We start from the raw sequence: 19,302 nt of genomic DNA on the forward strand, positions 1-19,302 counted from the left end.
CCACCTGTTTTATCATTCTCTCTGTAATTCCCCCACCTGAAAACTGTGTACTGATGCACCTTCTTGTCTAGTTTGTCTATTTTGACTAGATTGTAAGCTGTTTTGAGCAGGGACTGTCTCTTCTACATTTTGATGTATAGTGCTGCATATGTCTAGTAATGCTATAGAAATGATTAGTAGTAATAGTATTCCTCTTATAGTGGTTTACAATTGCTTTGAGACAAACAGAGGAACTTCAGCACATCCCACTGAGGAAGGAGGTAGAGCCAAAAAAGATAGACGATGTCTTCTACACAACTTGCAGTTAGAAAAGAAAATAACCCATTGGTCAAGACTGATGCACCCTTCTACTAGAAGGAAGATTTTTGAGGTAAGAACCTAATCTTTCCTTGCATCTCATAGTTGACTGACTGTTGGAAGCTTTCCATTTTCTAGGACTAATTTTTACTATGGTCCAAAATGGGATATTGAATTTATAGCTTTTTTTTAGGGATGCCAATTCAATGTACTGATTTTTCTGTTTTTACATTACAGCTCCTTGACCTCCGAACTCGGCAGAACTCCAGAGAAGTTTCTCTCCAAGAACTGAAGAGTGAAGTGGAGGGCTATAAAGAGAATAATGCAAGACAGTCCTCCCTAATCAGCTCTTTACGAGGCAGGATGCAGGAGATGGATGAAGAATCAAATCTACTTGTTACCTCTAAGACTCGGGCAGAGATAGCTGCACAGGCTGTACTCCAAGAGAATGAGGCGATGAAAGAGAAGATGCAGGAACAAGAGGCCAGGTTAAAGTAAGAGACTATATCAAATCATATGTTTTTTTGACTGCAGTACTGTATATGAAATATCAGAGTGATTACCCTTTATTTTTCGTCTATTTAAAAGTTTGGGAGAAAGACTGCATTCATGTATTTTGTTGAACACCATGTATTGTATGACTGTGTGTATTGTTCCATTTTGAAAATCAATAAACATATTGAACATAAAAATAGGTTATTCTGGTACAACCCCAGTACACAGTCTGTTTTAGGGCATTGCTCTCAAAATCTTCTCAGCACCGATATCCGCAAACCTACTGCACACTGTGACCTGGATTAAAGGTATTATCCCAGGACAAGCAGGCAGCATATTCTTAACACATGGGTGACGTCACCGACGGAGCCCTCGGTACGGACCTTTTTAACTAGAAGTTTCTAGTTGGCCGCACCGCGCGTGCGCGAGTGCCTTCCCGCCCGACGGAGGAGTGCGTGGTCCCCAGTTTCTTCGTTTCCGCGGAGCGAAGAAGACGCGTGTGTTTTTTTCAACGGCCGTTGAAACCACTTTTTGCCTTCCCGCTCGCGCTTTTTTCCATATTTTTTCTTCTTTTACCTTCGGGTTTCTTTTTTCTTTGCTTTGTAAAAAAAAAAAAAAAAACTTTGCTTTTTTTCCCCTTTTTTCGATTTTGCCCCGGCGGGGCCTGTTGCCATTATACAGGCCTCGGGGTTCGATTTTGCGGAGGCCGTTTTCCCCTTCATGCCCCCGCAGATCGGTTTTAAAAAGTGCCAGCGGTGTGCACGCCCGATCTCCCTCACTGACCCACACAATTGGTGTTTGCAGTGTTTGGGTCCGGAGCATCGGGCGGACTCCTGCACCCGCTGTGCCACTCTTCAAAAGAGAACCCTTAAAAACCGAAGAATTCAACAAACTCTCCTCTTCGGCACCGGGTCGGCGATGGACTCCTCGACATCGACAGCGGTACCACAGAAATCGGCACCGTCTACTTCGACACCGCCCGACCCCACATCGGCGTCTCTGGCGCCAGGTAAGCCGGCTAAGAAGCCTTCCTCTTCCCTCGAGTGCCCTCCAACTACGGTGGCGACGCCGACCTTACCGGCATCGCACCGGTCCCGCAAGCGCTCCGCCCCGATCTCGGTGAGTGCCTCGTCATCGGCCTCCTCATCGCCGGGGCGTGGAGCGGCATCTAAGGAACCGAAGAAAAAGAAAGCGGTTCCGATGCCACCCCTAGATGACCGTATCTCGGCCATCTTAAAGGTTCAACTCCAGGAACAGTTACAGCAACAACTCGAGCACTTGTTGCCCACTATCCTGGCACCGCTCCCTCCGGTACCAGACCGGCCCGAGCCCCGTACCGAACCCCCGGTATCCACCCCTTCGGTACCTATCAACACCTCCATGCCGATTCTTTCGGCTGAGCAGCTTCATACCCATCCAGTGGTTCACTCCCATACCACATTGGATCCTCCTCGGCACCAAGCAGTGCGTCATTCTTCCCGGGACCGGGATCGACGCCGGTCTTCCTCTCCTGGTACCGTTTCGGTGCGTTCTGGGAAATCTTTATCCAAGACCCGCCATACCGCACCTTCCACCCCGGTGTCTCGACATGCACCAGAGGTCCGGGACCCTGACTTATGGGAGGAATCCCCTCTCGGTACCGAGGAGGATCCCTCCTCATCTGATGAGGACCCGTCGGCACCCGATGCCACCTCCAAACCGGAGCAGTCCTCATTTTCTAAATTTCTGAGGGAGATGTCTGCAGCCCTGTCCCTTCCTTTAGAATCTGACTCAAAGAAGTCTCAAGCCTTCCTGGAGGCTTTAGATTTCGAACAACCTCCTAAAGAGTTCCTCAAGCTTCCCGTGCATGACATCCTACGGGAGACTTTTTACAAAAACTGGGAGAATCCCCTTACGGTACCGGGGGCCCCCCGTAAATTGGACAACCTCTATAGAATCATCCCTATCCCAGGGTTCGACAAGTCTCAATTGCCCCATGAGTCCCTTCTTGTTGAATCCACCTTGAAAAAGACTCAGGGCTCCAGTGTCTATGCCTCTACCCCTCCTGGCAGAGAGGGTAAGACCATGGACAAGTTTGGCAAGAGGCTCTACCAGAATGCCATGCTGGCCAACAGGGCGAACAACTATTCCTTCCATTTTTCTTTCTATATGAAACATTTGGTCCAACAGCTGTCTGCCCTCCAAAAGTACCTGCAAGGTCCCACTGTTCCAGCAGCACATCTCTGGCCTTCTTCAGTTGCGCAAGTTTATGGTCCGCTCGATATACGACTCATTCGAGCTCACCTCCCGTGCCTCTGCCATGGCCGTAGCCATGCGCCGCTTGGCCTGGCTGAGAGTCTCCGACCTGGACATCAACCACCAGGACCGTCTAGCCAATGCCCCCTGTCTCGGGGATGAACTTTTTGGAGAGTCACTGGATTCCACCACCCAGAAACTCTCCGCCCATGAAACAAGGTGGGACACCCTGATCAAACCAAAAAAGAAGGCTCCGCCTGCCCGACCTTATCGACCTCAGTCATCTTATCAGCGCAGGTTCTCAGCCAGGCCACTCAATCCGCCTACTCAACAACCTCGGCGGCCCCGTCAACAGCAGCACCATGCCCAGGCTCGTTCTCAGGCCACTCAACCCTCCAAGCCTCTTCAGCCTGCTAAGCAATCCCAGCCCTTTTGACTCTTCTCTCCAGGGCATAGCCAGTCATCCACCCTCGCTACCTCTTCCACAACCAATCGGAGGTCGTCTCACCATATTCTCCAGCCGTTGGGAGGTCATCACATCGGACCAGTGGGTCCTCAACATCATCTGCCACGGCTACTCTCTCAACTTCCAGACTCTTCCACCGGACAACCTTCCCGTAGAGTCTGCTTCACACTCATCTCAAACCCCCCTCCTCCTGAAGGAGGTTCAATCCCTCCTCCTTCTCAATGCCATCGAAGAAGTACCTCCAGATCAAAGGGGTCAGGGATTCTACTCCCGCTACTTCCTGGTACCCAAAAAGACGGGAGACCTCCGTCCCATTCTCGATCTCAGGGACCTCAACAAGTGTCTGGTCAAGGAGAAGTTCAGAATGCTCTCCCTTGCCACGCTCTACCCTCTTCTTTCTCAACACGACTGGCTATGTTCCCTGGACCTCAAAGAGGCCTACACTCACATCTCCATCAATCAGAATTCTCGCCGCTACCTGCGGTTCCAGGTGCTACACCACCACTATCAGTACAAGGTGCTACCGTTCGGCCTCGCTTCCTCACCCAGGGTCTTCACCAAGTGCCTTATAGTGGTAGCGGCCTTCCTCAGGTCTCACAACCTCCAGGTGTTCCCCTACTTGGACGATTGGTTGGTGAAAGCGCCTTCATCTCAACTTGTGCTACAGGCTACTCATCACACCATCTCTCTCCTCCACCTCCTGGGGTTCGAGATCAACTACCCCAAGTCGCACCTGCTTCCCACCCAGCGACTTCAATTCATTGGAGCAGTTCTGGACACCACACTAATGAGGGCTTTTCTCCCCTCCGATCGTCAGCGGACCCTGCTCCACCTCTGTCGTCAGGTGCTCACGCATCCCTCCATTCCTGCCCGACAGATGATGGTCCTCCTGGGTCACATGGCCTCGACGGTGCATGTCCTTCCTCTGGCACGTCTCCACCTTCGCACGCCTCAGTGGACTCTCGCCAACCAATGGTCACAGACTACGGATCTTCTTTCTCATCCCATCTCTGTGACATCATCTCTTCAGCAATCTCTCCAATGGTGGTTGAACTCCTCAAATCTTTCCAGGGGTCTACTTTTTCATCTACCCCCTCACTCTATGATCATCACCACGGATGCGTCCCCCTATGCGTGGGGAGCTCACCTAGGAGATCTACGCACCCAGGGATTTTGGACCCCACAGGAGCGTCGTCATCACATCAATTTCCTGGAACTCAGAGCCATGTTCTACGCCCTCAAGGCTTTCCAACATCTCCTCTGTCCTCAAGTCCTCCTCCTGTGCACAGACAATCAAGTCGCCATGTACTACATAAACAAACAAGGCGGCACCGGATCTCGCCCCCTTTGTTTGGAGGCTCTGCGCATCTGGACCTGGGCCACCGACCGCAATCTCTTTCTCAGGGCGGTCTATATCCAGGGCGAACAGAACTCCCTGGCCGACAATCTCAGCCGCATCCTTCAACCTCACGAGTGGACGTTGGACCCTCCGACTCTGCTCTCCATCTTTGCTCGATGGGGCACTCCGCAGGTGGACCTCTTTGCAGCACCTCACAATCATCAACTGCCCCTCTTCTGTTCCAGACTCTTCTCTCCTCACCGTCTGGCCCCGGATGCATTCCTGCTCGATTGGAGGGGTCGGTTCCTGTATGCCTTCCCTCCACTTCCTCTGATGTTGCGGACCTTGTCCAAACTCCGCAAGGACAACGCCACCATGATTCTCATCGCCCCTCGGTGGCCGCGCCAACACTGGTTCTCCCTCCTGCTCCAACTCAGCTCCAGGGAGCCCATTCCTCTTCCTGTGTTTCCTACTCTACTTACGCAGCAGCATCAGTCTCTACTGCATCCCAATCTGTCTTCGCTCCACCTGACAGCTTGGTTTCTCTCGGGCTGACCTCTCCAGAGAATCTATCTCAGCCGGTCCGCCTCATCTTGGACGCCTCCAGGAAACCGGCCACCCTCCAATGTTACCATCAGAAATGGACCAGATTCTCCTCGTGGTGTCTCCGGCATCATCAGGAACCCACCTCCTTAGCGGTGGAAACTGTATTGGAATATTTGCTCTCGCTGTCCAATGCTGGCCTCAAAACTACCTCCATCAGAGTCCACCTCAGTGCCATCACTGCGTTTCATGAGCCTATTCTCGGAAAACCCCTCACGGCTCATCCTCTGGTTTCCAGATTTATGAGAGGGCTCTTCAATATCAAACCGCCTCTCAAGCCTCCTCCTGTCGTCTGGGACCTGAATGTGGTTCTCTCAGCACTCATGAAACCTCCATTTGAGCCTCTTGCCACAACTTCGCTCAGGCTCCTTACCTGGAAGGTGCTGTTCCTAATTGCCATCACCTCTGCCAGGAGGGTTAGCGAACTGCATGCACTGGTTGCCGACCCACCGTTCACTGTTTTTCACCATGACAAGGTTGTTCTGCGTACCCACCCTAAATTCCTTCCCAAGGTGGTCTCGGCTTTTCACCTCAACCAGTCCATTGTGCTGCCCGTCTTCTTCCCCAAACCTCACTCGCACCCTGGGGAACAGGCGTTGCACACGCTGGACTGTAAGCGTGCCCTTGCTTACTACCTTGATCGTACCAGAGCTCACCGTACATCCCCTCAGCTATTTTTGTCTTTCGATCCCAACCGTTTGGGTCGTCCTGTCTCCAAACGGACACTTTCAAATTGGCTTGCTGCCTGTATTGCATTCTGCTAGGCTCGGGCCGGTCTCTCACTGGAAGGTGCTGTCACGGCCCACAGAGTCCGAGCTATGGCTGCTTCTGTAGCTTTCCTCTGTTCCACGCCCATCGAGGAAATCTGCAAGGCTGCCACTTGGTCCTCAGTTCACACGTTCACTACTCACTACTGTCTGGATGCCTTTTCCAGACGGGATGGTCACTTCGGCCAATCGGTGTTACAGAATTTATTTTCATGATGGCCAACCATCCCCCCTCCCTCTTTGTTAGCTTGGAGGTCACCCATGTGTTAAGAATATGCTGCCTGCTTGTCCTGGGATAAAGCACAGTTACTTACCGTAACAGGTGTTATCCAGGGACAGCAGGCAGATATTCTTACGTCCCACCCACCTCCCCGGGTTGGCTTCTTAGCTGGCTTATCCTAACTGGGGACCACGCACTCCTCCGTCGGGCGGGAAGGCACTCGCGCACGCGCGGTGCGGCCAACTAGAAACTTCTAGTTAAAAAGGTCCGTTCCGAGGGCTCCGTCGGTGACGTCACCCATGTGTTAAGAATATCTGCCTGCTGTCCCTGGATAACACCTGTTACGGTAAGTAACTGTGCTTATCGGCAGATATTCAAAGCAATTTAAGTGAGCACGAGAGACTCCCCACTTTAATCATCTTTTGCTGCCTAACCTCTGATATTTGGCAGCACTAAAGTGGGCGGTGCTGCTGAATATCGCCTCTGACCGCCACAATAAAGGGGGCAGATCAGGGGCAGTACAGAGGGTGGCATTAGGGAGGAGCCTGGAGTTATGTGGGTGCCAGAAACATTCACTGCTGGCTCTTGCATAGTTAAGCAACTAATTTAAGGCAGCTCAAAACTGTCCTAAATTAGGCCACGTAGCTATATGGGTGCTGGCATTGAACATTGGCTGATACCCGCATAACATATTTTTTGCTTTAACACCCTCCCCCCGGATTCCCTTCCTGACCCCCTCCCTCTTCCCTAGCACTCATTTTAGGCATGAGCACTTATACTGGTTCTATGGCTGGCATAAGTGCTCACACCTAAATTACAGGTGAGAATAAAGGAGAGTTCTTTCCATGGGAAGAGAGCCATGGGGTGCTTTTTTTGAGAAAGGAGTGTGGTAAGACAAAGTCTGAGGTAATTTTGAGCTCCCCCTTACTAACTAGCTATCATACTTTCAATTGGTTACACCAGGGTGTCTAAATATGCAAAGTGCACAGCTTTTAAAAAGGGGGCCATGTGTCCCTTAGTACGTCATTCTTTTTTTGACTAAGCAACTAAAATGTCTCCTAAAAGAGAGCCAACTGCCAACAGCCAACAGAAGTCAGACCTTTAGCATAGATATAAGTGAAGCACTTCTCCTATTCTTTTAAGCCTGCTCTTTCCAAATACAGTGCTCCCCCATGAATTCGTGGTCCGCGGTTCGCGGTATTTTCCGACCGCGAAAGGGAGGAAGGAGAGGGCAGCCGGAGCGCCGATGAGTGAAGGAAATCACTTGCTGTATGCGCCGACCGCCTCTTCCTGTACTAAAGTCGGGCCTCGCCAATCAGGAGCTGCGTGTCAAACTATTTCTGCATGGTTAGTGGCCTGCCTCTCTTTTTGCTATGCTTAGGCTGATCTGCCACTAGAGGGCCATGTTACAGCACACAGAGTGGGAGCAATGGCAGCCTCCGTGGCCTTTCTGCGTTCTACTCCCATTGAAGATATTTGTAGAGCAGCCACTTGGCCCTCAATTCGCACCTTTACATCCCACTACTGTCTGGAGACTCATTCCAGATGGGATAAATTGGTTCAGCCAAGCAGTTCTCCAGCATTTATTTTCTACTTTTCTTCTCCCTCCATCCCTTTCAGTTAATCTAGGGAATCCCACATGTGACAATATGCTGCCTGCTTGTCCTGGGATAAAGCACAGTTACTTACCTATAACAGGGGTTATCCAGGAACAGCAGGTAGATATTCTCATATCCCCTCCCACCTCCCCTGGTTGTTTACGGAACTGATGTACCGCGAGCCGATGTCTGGTGGGAAGGCACTTGCACATGCGTTGGGCAGGCAGTCTTGAAAATTCATTAAAGCTTAAAGTGACAGTACACATTAGCACTGTCCTTACCAGGCTCCATGGATGACATCACCCACGTGTGAGAATATCTGCCTGCTGTCCCTAGAAAACATCTGTTACAGGTAAGTAACTGTGTTGTACTGTAACCTGGATTGGCCAGTGTTGGAAACAGGAGACAGAGCTATATGGATCATTGCTCTGATCCAGTATGGCTGTTCTTATGTAAAGTGTGTGGACAACATAGGTTACTATCAAAACACATGAGTCATATTATTAGTGAACACCCCCTAATCTATTAATGCTGGCTGTTATCCCAGGACAAGCAGGCAGGTATTCTCACTAGTGGGTGATGTCATCCGACAGAGCCCCGACACGGACATCTTGAAAGCATGTCTTGCTTGAAGAAACTTAGAAGTTTCGAGATGCCCGCACCGCGCATGCGCCAGTGCCTTCCCGCCCGATGTACCGGGCGTGTCTCCTCAGTTCTTTTCTTTCCGCGGAGCTGAGAAGTTTGTACTTCATTCTGCGCTGACTGAAATTCAGTTTTTGCCTTCTAATTACCCGCGTTTCTGTTTCTTTCTTTAATTTTATTTCAATTTTACTTTATTTTTCTAAAAAAAAAAAAACTTAAAATTATTTCTTCCGGCGGTTCGGCCGGGCCGGCCTCGTGGCTGCGGCCTAGCGGCTTCGACCTTGCAGCGTCGATTTTCCGGCCTATGTCCCGACCAATCACCGGTTTTAAAAAGTGCAGCAAGTGCCAGCGTGCGATTTCGCTGACGGACCCACACCGACGCTGCCTTCAGTGTCTTGGTCCGGAACACGTTCCGAAATCGTGCCGGCCTTGTTCCACGCTCACTGCGCGCTCGTTTAAGCGGCGCTGCTTGCTCTGGGAGTCGATGTTCAAGATGGAGACTGCCAAGGACATCTCTACTACTGCGGCTGTTGAGGTTTCGCCGGTCCGTTCGAAACCTGCATCGACGACTCCTGCATCGACCATCGTGAAGCCCGCATCGTTCACACCGGCTTCAGCATCGTGTTCAGCATCGGCGCCTGCTTCCGTCTCCTCGGTTCAGGTACCGCCTTCCACTGTTCCTCCGGTGGTCATCAAAGTGCCTAAAGCTAGCAAGCAGAAGCACTTGGCCACGAAGGAACGCGAAGACCATACTGGAGGACCCCCTTTCTGTGCGGATCCCTCCATATCGGCTTCGCTTCGTTCCCTGCTAGAAGCTCAGTTTGTCGAGCTTATGCGCACTATGGGACCCCGGCTTATTGCCAACATTCACGGTGAGCTTCCGACCCCGGTTTCAGAGGGCGGTCCGCCCCCTCCCCCTCCTCCTCGTCGCTCAATCTCTCTACTCGACGAGGGGGATCGGCGGAGGGCGGCGGAATCCTCCAGGAGGGCTTCCCTTCCTGAGATGCCACCTTTGGAGCCCATCACACCTCCACGCCAACAGGGTGCTAGGGCGGCTCCTGATAATCGTAGTCCTGGGCATACTGCATCGCAGGAGGAGTTCTTCCGCACTCCATACCAGACCTGGGTGGCGCTGCGTGAATCCGCATCTCTGCCACCTCTACGATCCACTGCATCAAGCCCTATCCATTCCTTTGAGGCTTCGAAGGACCACTCGATGCATAGAAGATCTCGTTCTCCGTCCCGTCACCGGGAGGGGCATCGATCTCGACACTCTTCTCGGCACTCCTCACGTCATTCGGAGGTGTCCCCGCAGAAGAAGATGCAGCGTTTGGGATACTCCTCGTCGGATTTGTCCCAGCCGGAAGGGCCGGAGTATGAGGAACCATCTACCTCCTATTCTCCCTGCCGATCTCAGCTCTCCCTGGACCCGGAGGCTTCCACGTCTTCTAGCCCGTCTCGTCGGCCGGCCTTGGCGGACCAACTGTCTTTCTCATCCTTTCTCCGACAAATGGCGGATGACTTGGATGTGACTTTGGACACTGGGTCAAAATATTCTAAAGAGTATTTGGACACCATGCATTTACCTCATCCTCCGGCGGAGACACTTCGGCTTCCTCTACACAAACTGCTGGACCAGACTTTCATGCGCTGTTTTGAGACACCGTATTCCTTACCTGCAGTCCCCAGTAAACTGGATGCTCGATACCGCATCGTTCACCACAAGGGGTTTGAGGGAGCTCAACTTTCTCATCAGTCCCTTCTAGTCGAGTCCTCTCTCAAACGTTCTCATCCCTCCCAAGTCTATGCTTCCGTTCCTCCGGGCAGAGAGGGGAGAACAATGGATAAGTTTGGTAGACGTATCTATCAGAACTCGATGATGGCGACTCGAGTGCTCAACTACAACTTTTTCTTCTCTTCATACTTGGATTTTTTCTTGCCGGTGCTCTGCAAGTTCACTCCTTTCATCGATGCTCAGGCTCGTTTCCAGTTTGAAGAGGTGGTGGCGACCCTGTCCCAATTACGCCTTCAACTGATGCAATCCTCCTACGATGCCTTTGAGCTCTCGGCTCGAGCGGCGGCATGTTCGGTTGCCATGCGTCGTCTGGCATGGCTTCGAACCATCGATATGGATCCGAACCTCCAAGACAGACTTGCAAATGTACCTTGTGCAGGAGCGGATCTATTTGATGAGTCCATCGAAACTGTTACTAAAAAGCTGTCGGACCATGAAAAGTCTTTTCAGTCTATTCTACGTCCTAAACCGAAGCCTCAGCAGTCTCGTCCATCCAGACCGCCTCAAATTTACCAGCGGCGTTATCAACCGAGGCAGACTCCTCCTGCGAGACAGCCTGCGAAGAGACAGCCTCCGCAAAAGACTCAGCAGAAGCCTCAGATGCCGGCTGCACCCAAGGCTACTCAGCCTTTTTGACTCTCTTCCAGGGAGCATAACCGACGTTCTGTCTTCCACTGTTTTTCCCATAGGGGGTCGTCTCCATCATTTTTGTCATCGATGGGAGGCGATCACCACAGACCTTTGGGTCCTTACCATCGTAAGAGAGGGATACTCTCTTCATTTCCAACGGGTCCCCCCGGACCACCCTCCAAGAGAGTATCCTTCAAACTTAACGCAGACCGCTCTTCTTCTCCAGGAGGCCCAGGCTTTGCTTCGGCTTCGGGCCGTCGAGCCGGTCCCGTTAGATCAGCAAAACCAAGGGTTTTACTCCAGGTATTTCCTAGTTCCGAAGAAGACGGGCGATCTGCGGCCCATTTTGGACCTTCGAGTCCTCAACAAGTTTTTGGTCAAGGAGCGGTTCCGTATGCTGACCCTTGCCTCTCTCTATCCCCTCCTCGAGCAGAACGATTGGTTATGCTCTCTGGACCTCAAGGAGGCCTACACTCACATCCCGATTCATCCGGCCTCCCGCAAGTTCCTCAGATTTCGGGTGGGACATCTACATCTGCAGTATCGAGTGCTTCCATTTGGCCTTTCCTCTTCGCCCAGAGTCTTCACGAAGTGTCTGGTGGTGGTGGCCGCTGCACTCCGGAACATGGGTCTCCAGGTGTTTCCATACCTCGACGACTGGCTCATCAAGGCCCCGTCGGCCCCAGAGGTCATTTCGGCGACCTTGACTACAATTTGTTTTCTGCAGAACTTGGGCTTCGAGATCAACTTTCCCAAGTCACATCTTCAGCCCACCCAGACTCTCCCCTTCATCGGGGCGGTCCTGGATACCATCCAACTTTGAGCGTTCCTTCCTCCTCAGCGCATGGATGCTCTTCTTCTACTCTGCCAGTCGGTGTCTTCTCGCCCGTCCATCTCAGCGAGACACATGATGGTCCTCTTGGGTCACATGGCATCCACAGTTCATGTGACACCTTTTGCCAGACTACATCTCAGAATTCCTCAATGGACCTTGGCATCTCAGTGGACTCAGGTGTCCGACCCATTGTCCCGCCACATTGTAGTCACTCCTGCTCTACGGCAGTCTCTTCTTTGGTGGATGACCTCTTCGAATCTATCCAGAGGTTTGCTGTTTCATTCTCCTCCCCACCAGAAGGTTCTCACGACCGATTCATCGAACTATGCATGGGGAGCTCATCTGGATGGTCTTCGCACTCAGGGGTTCTGGACCAGTGCGGAACGACTCCATCAAATCAATCTTCTGGAGCTCAGAGCCATCTTCAATGCTCTTCAGGCTTTTCAACATCTGCTTCACGACATGGTAGTCCTAATTCGCACCGACAATCAGGTCGCCATGTATTATGTAAACAAGCAAGGAGGCACGGGCTCGGCCTCCCTTTGCCAGGAAGCTCTTCGAGTCTGGGATTGGGCGGTCCGCCACAACACCTTCCTCAGGGCTGTCTACATTCAGGGGAAGGACAATGTCTTGGCAGACAAATTGAGCCGTCTTCTCCAACCTCACGAATGGACGCTCAATTCCAAACCCCTTCATCAGATATTTGCACAATGGGGGACACCTCAAATAGACCTCTTTGCAGCCCCCCACAACTTCAAGCTGCCTCAGTTTTGCTCCAGGATCTACACTCCTCTCCGCCTCGAGGCAGACGCTTTTCTGCTGGATTGGGAGAATCGCTTCCTATATGCGTTTCCTCCTTTTCCTCTCATTCAGAAGACTCTGGTCAAGTTGAGATCAGTTTTCTACTAAATTTCACAGACTTGACTTTTTATATTATTTTATGTTTTATCCTTATCTTAGATATATATCTAAAATAATTACGGTGATGTGCTCAGACCTGTAACCCAATAAATAGTGAAGCCACTACCATGAGTTTAACAAGGGGACCATCATTGCAACCACCTGTCCCCAACCCTCCCTAAATGATCTTATGACTGCTCAAATGCTGTGGTAGTACTTATCTGAGCGGAGAGGTTTTAGTTGTTAATCTTTATCTTGTTAAATCTCGGTGGTGACTGTGTTCTAACCAATGACGTGAAGCTTAAAATTCAATGATGATTGTGTTGGTGCTCATCAATTCTAAACAATTCCCGTCCCCCCGACTCGAGTTTCGTCTTCTTCGTCGGGGAGGGACATTCGAAATCTAAATCAAAATATATTAATTAAATCTACTTTTTTTGAAAATCTTATAAATTATTATAAAATATAATCCAAGCTACATCTGGTCCATGAATCTGGTCTCAGCAAGCCGGTAGTAGGTAATACTTTATAATAATTCTAATAGTTAAGAATATAAAGAACATTTTGAACAGATGTAGCTTGGATTATATTTTATAATAATTTATAAGATTTTCAAAAAAAGTAGATTTAATTAATATATTTTGATTTAGATTTCGAATGTCCCTTCCCGACGAAGAAGACGAAACTCGAGTCGGGGGGACGGGAATTGTTTAGAATTGATGAGCACCAACACAATCATCATTGAATTTTAAGCTTCACGTCATTGGTTAGAACACAGTCACCACCGAGATTTAACAAGATAAAGATTAACAACTAAAACCTCTCCGCTCAGATAAGTACTACCACAGCATTTGAGCAGTCATAAGATCATTTAGGGAGGGTTGGGGACAGGTGGTTGCAATGATGGTCCCCTTGTTAAACTCATGGTAGTGGCTTCACTATTTATTGGGTTACAGGTCTGAGCACATCACCGTAATTATTTTAGATATATATCTAAGATAAGGATAAAACATAAAAGAATATAAAAAGTCAAGTCTGTGAAATTTAGTAGAAAACTGATTGATAATTGTTCACAGAAGAATATCGTATATCTTCCTATTATTGTTCAAGTTGAGATCAGACCATGCCACCATGATTCTAATTGCTCCTCGGTGGCCCAGACAACCTTGGTTCTCCCTTCTACTTCAACTCAGCAGCAGGGAGCCCATACTTCTTCCAGTGTTTCCTTCACTTCTCACTCAACATCAAGGTTCACTACTTCATCCCAATCTGCAGTCCCTCCACCTGACAGCTTGGTTCCTTTCAACATAACTCCTCACCAGTTTTCTCAAGCAGTGAGGGAGGTTTTGGAGGCTTCCAGGAAGCCTGCTACTCGACAATGCTACTCCCAAAAATGGACTAGATTCTCCTCCTGGTGTATTTCCAATGCCACGGAACCTCAGCGAGCTTCCCTTTCTTCTGTATTGGACTACCTTTTACACCTATCTCAGTCTGGTCTCAAATCTACCTCCATACGAGTCCACCTGAGTGCTATTGCGGCTTTCCATCAGCCTCTACAGGGGAAACCTTTGTCTGCTCATCCTGTGGTTTCCAGATTTATGAAAGGTCTTTTTCATGTCAACCCTCCTATCAAACCTCCTCCTGTGGTTTGGGATCTCAATGTTGTCCTGTCTCATCTCATGAAGCCTCCGTTTGAACCTCTCAACAAGGCTCCACTTAAGTATCTCACCTGGAAGGTGGTTTTTCTGGTGGCCCTCACGTCTGCTCGCTGCGTCAGTGAGCTTCAGGCCCTAGTGGCGGATCCACCGTTCACTGTATTCCATCATGACAAGGTGGTTCTTCGTACTCATCCGAAATTCCTGCCTAAAGTGGTCTCTGAATTTCACATCAACCAATCCATCGTGCTGCCAGTGTTCTTTCCAAAGCCTCATTCTCATCCTGGGGAAGCTGCTTTGCACACTCTGGACTGTAAACGTGCTTTAGCTTTCTACTTGGATCGCACAAAGCCTCACAGAACTGCTCCTCAACTTTTCGTCTCCTTTGATCCAAACAAGTTGGGACGACCTGTATCGAAGCGCACCATCTCTAACTGGATGGCGGCTTGTATCTCTTCCTGCTATGCCCAGGCTGGATTATCCCTTCCCTGTAAGGTCACAGCCCATAAGGTCAGAGCAATGGCGGCCTCTGTAGCCTTCCTCAGATCGACACCGATTGAGGAGATTTGTAAGGCTGCCACTTGGTCCTCGGTTCATACATTCACCTCTCATTATTGTCTGGACACTTTTTCCAGACGGGATGGACAGTTTGGCCAAACAGTGTTACAAAATTTATTCTCTTGAAATTGCCAACTCTCCCACCATCCCATTGGGGTTAGCTTGGAGGTCACCCACTAGTGAGAATACCTGCCTGCTTGTCCTGGGATAAAGCAATGTTACTTACCGTAACAGTTGCTATCCAGGGACAGCAGGCAGCTATTCTCACGTCCCACCCACCTCCCCTGGGTTGGCTTCTCAGGCTAGCTACCTGAACTGAGGAGACACGCCCGGTACATCGGGCGGGAAGGCACTGGCGCATGCGCGGTGCGGGCATCTCGAAACTTCTAAGTTTCTTCAAGCAAGACATGCTTTCAAGATGTCCGTGTCGGGGCTCTGTCGGATGACATCACCCACTAGTGAGAATAGCTGCCTGCTGTCCCTGGATAACAACTGTTACGGTAAGTAACATTGCTTTATAGCCACTCATGGATTGCTTATATCCTTGAGTGTCCACCAGATGTACATTTGAAACAATACCCTTTATATTCATTGAATATTTATGGTAACACATGTCATTTGCTCAATTAGAAAATACATAATTGAGTGGGAAGAGAGCAAAAGTCAAGCATCCAAGCACAGCAGGAACTATAGTGAATTTCTGGCACAGTTCGCTGACTGTATGGAGGTGGACATCAGAAGTAAAGAGAAACCACAGGACATACTCATTTCAAAGGTATTTAAAATTAGAATGTGTATGTATATATGAGGATGGCTTGAAAAATTTGGTTAAAAAGCAAGTTAAATAACGTTTCCAGGTTTTTTTCGTATCATAGGAAAAATAGCTTACAAAAAAAACTGGAAACTCGCTGGACTAAGTATATAGCCCTTGATGGAAATTGTGTTGTTTAATTTTTTTTAACCAAACTTTTCAAACCACCCTTGTATATAAAATAAAATATATATTATAATTCTGTTACATATACACAGGAGTCTGTACTTTAACTGTTGATTCCCACTAACCCAGGGGTAGGGAACTCCGATCCTCGAGGGCCATAATCCAGTCAGGTTTTAAGGATTTCCCCAATGAATATGCATTGAAAGCAGATCTCATGCATATTCATTGGGGAAATCCTGAAAACCCGACTGGATTAAGGCCCTCGAGGACCAGAGTTCCCTACCCCTGCACTAACCGTTAATCTGCAGAAGGGTGTTACTTTAAGATCTTGAATTCCTCCCCTTCTGCAGTAGGAGAACAACTCCCTCTTCAGTTTTTTCTTTTGCAAGCAAACTCATAAGATGTGTCCTGATCTGCTCTCCTTTTTTGTTATTTTCAGGTATAATTCCTTCGGTGGTTTTTTTTTTTTGGTTGTTGTTTCTTCGTGGCTTTGGTGCTCAGAGGTCTCCTTCTTGGGCTTACTCTGCTGGGGAAAAGACGCAGTCCTGAGTGTCTGGATTGCTTCTCCCAGGCCAATCTCATTGAGTACCTGTGGAGCCAGCCTGCTTTGTGTCCCTTCAGGAACTCAGGATCCATTCCCCTGGGAGCTGCTCACCCGCTGATTTAATCAGGGACTTAAGTGCAGGCTGTGGGGCTCCTTTGTAACATCCCTTTGAGTATTAGGGAGCTGGCTGCAAAGTGTGAGGAATTTCAAGGGTAGGAGTCAGTGGTTAAGGCCCATCCGACTCGCTGCCAGAAGATGCCCATCGATGGTCCAGTTCTGATAATATTTGAGGCAGAAATCCTTTTCCTGCAGGCAGGCTGTTAAAAGCTGACAAGCACCAGAAGTCAAAGTGAGTGCTCCCATTATTCCCTATGGGGAAAATCAGGAGGGGGATGTTAGGAAATTTCATTTTTAAGGATTTCTGAGGTTAGGATTTGGGTCCCCCTCCTCCAAAACCCTAAAATTGCTCATTTTTATTTTTGGATTTAGCTCCAACAGCCCATTTTTGGTGCAAATTTCCTGACGGTGGCCATCTTGGATTTTTAGCAATCTTTTTCTGCCTCAAAACTACTCGATTTGTTTAGAGTTCACCTCTCATGGATTCCCCAGACCATTCTAGCCCTGGATCCTTCATTTTATGCATAGAGCTACTGGTTGAGGAGTGGCCATATTCCACGTGCCATGGGGCACAAGAGGAAGGGGCGGAAGCTTTAGGCTCAGCCTTTATTCAGTCCTCCATGACCTTGGAACCCCTGAAATCCCAGATGATCTGGTCTAAGGGGAAGAGATCCTGCTCAGAAGATCTGAGCAGCAGTGGGGTGAAACACAAGCGCGTAGTGGAGGATGAATCTCCTTTTCCCTAGTCTAGGGTTGTACAAGGAGCCTTTTCCAATTTTGTCAGTGTTTTATGGAAAGCCTACTTAACAGGACCGGGAAGGGCTACACTGCCTATGGGCACGCCAGCTCTCCCAAGCAGGCGTCTCCACATCATATCATGCTGGCTCCTAGCATCAGTGACCTTTCGGAGCAGGACTGGGATGACTGGGATGTCTTTATTGTCGCATGGTTCTTCTGCATCTGTCCCCACATGTTTAAGGAGGGAGTGGGTTATATGGCCAAGGCTCTTTATGTACTTTACTTGCTTAACATCAGCACCTCTCCGACGGAGTATCCGTTTCAGGGAGCAGGTGAGCTTTTTTTTTTTTTTAAATCTTTGTTAATTTTCCAGGCTTTAGCAGTGCATCTAATATAACAAAAGCCTAAGCCGCACATGTGCACTCCCACCGCGTGTTCCGTTTTCCGTGCGCTGTAGGGCACCGCAGGTAGGATTGCGCATGCGCGCAAATCTCTCTCTCTCTCTCTCTCTTCAAGGCGGATGTCGGCCGCGGCAGCTGTAGGCCGCAGTGGCTGTCGGAGGCTGCAGGCCAAGGCGGCCGAGCACGGAGCCGGGACAAAGTTTCTTTTTTAACTTCAAAGACGCTGCAGCGGCTCCTCTCACAAGCCGTTCCTGCGTCGGAGAAGGCGGTGATCGTGAGAGGAGCCGCCGGGAAGTTACACTCCTGGGGGCTCGGGCTGTTAGGTCCGTGCAGGCTCCTCTCGCGGTAAATGGAGGGAGAGGGAATGCTGCGGCTGCTGGACAGGGAAGTAGAGAAGGAGATAGGAAGAAAGACACAGGGACAGGGGCAGGGAGAGAGACAGAAAGACAGACAGACAAAGGGGGCCAGGGAGGGAGAGATATAGAAAGAAAGACAGCGGGAGGAAGAAAGACAGAAAGAAAGACAGACATATATTCTACCACCAGCGGGAGGAAGGGAGACAGAAAGAAAAGAAGAAAGACACAGGGACAGGGAGAGACACAGAAAGACAGACAGACAAAGGGGGCCAGGGAGAGAGACAGACAGAAAGAAAGACAGCAGGACAGAGAGAGAGAGACGGAAATAAAGACAGACAGACATATATTCTAGCACCCGTTAATGTAACGGGCTAAAATACTAGTTATAAATAATATGACAATAAAAAAAATGACATAAAATGCACCATAATACACAAATAGAAAAGAAAACAACCTTTTTCTCCCATCCAGCTCTCAAATATAAATACCTTAATCATATTATTTATATAACATTATACGCAAATATTTGATTCTTCAAAATATCCTTCCCTCCCCTCCCCCCACCCTGTATGTAACACCTATAAATACGAAAGAATGAATGCAGCATGTTCGGGTTCTGGTAATACATTTAATAAAATATGGAGCCCATTGACTGCATTTGTTAATACACAGTAATGATTAAAAAAACCCCAAACAGGTGAGCTTTTAAAGCAAAGTGCGAGGGAACGCTATCTCAACCATATCGCTGTAAATCTGCTTATTTACAGCGATGTGGTTGAGATAGCATTCCCTCGCACTTTGCTTTAAAAGCTCACCTGCTTCCTGAAGAAAGGGCTGAAACGGATACTCCGTCAGAGAGGTGTTGCTGCTAAGCAAGTTAAGTACACAACAGCCAAATTAAGTGGATATTTTAAATACAATAAAACCTTGGTTTGCGAGCATAATTCGTATTCAAAGCACTCGTATATCAAAGTGAATTTCCCCATAGGAAATAATGGAAACTCAGATTCGTTCCACCACCCAAAAACTTTAATACAAAATACTATACGCACTTGTATTGCAAGACCTCGCTTATTTAGAACAGTCACTACACTCCTGCAGCATCAGAGAGAAGAACCATCGGCGCAGTTGTGATGATGTGACGTGTGTATACCGTATGTACTCGTATTGCAAG

At 49.2% G+C, this 19,302-nt stretch overlaps 1 protein-coding gene across 2 annotated transcripts in view; it reads left to right on the forward strand.

Annotated features, from left to right (window-relative positions):
* The window catches only part of CCDC170 (coiled-coil domain containing 170), a 147,824-nt gene that overhangs the window by 51,994 nt on the left and 76,528 nt on the right, over nt 1–19,302 (forward strand). For both annotated transcript variants that reach the window (XM_033940004.1, XM_033940005.1), the window contains exons 5-6: nt 535–791; nt 15,666–15,810. In XM_033940004.1, coding sequence (XP_033795895.1) covers nt 535–791; nt 15,666–15,810 — 402 coding nt within the window. The remainder of the gene's footprint in view (nt 1–534; nt 792–15,665; nt 15,811–19,302) is intronic.

Source organism: Geotrypetes seraphini, chromosome 3 (assembly GCF_902459505.1).
Source record: "Geotrypetes seraphini chromosome 3, aGeoSer1.1, whole genome shotgun sequence".
NCBI lineage: Eukaryota > Metazoa > Chordata > Amphibia > Gymnophiona > Dermophiidae > Geotrypetes > Geotrypetes seraphini.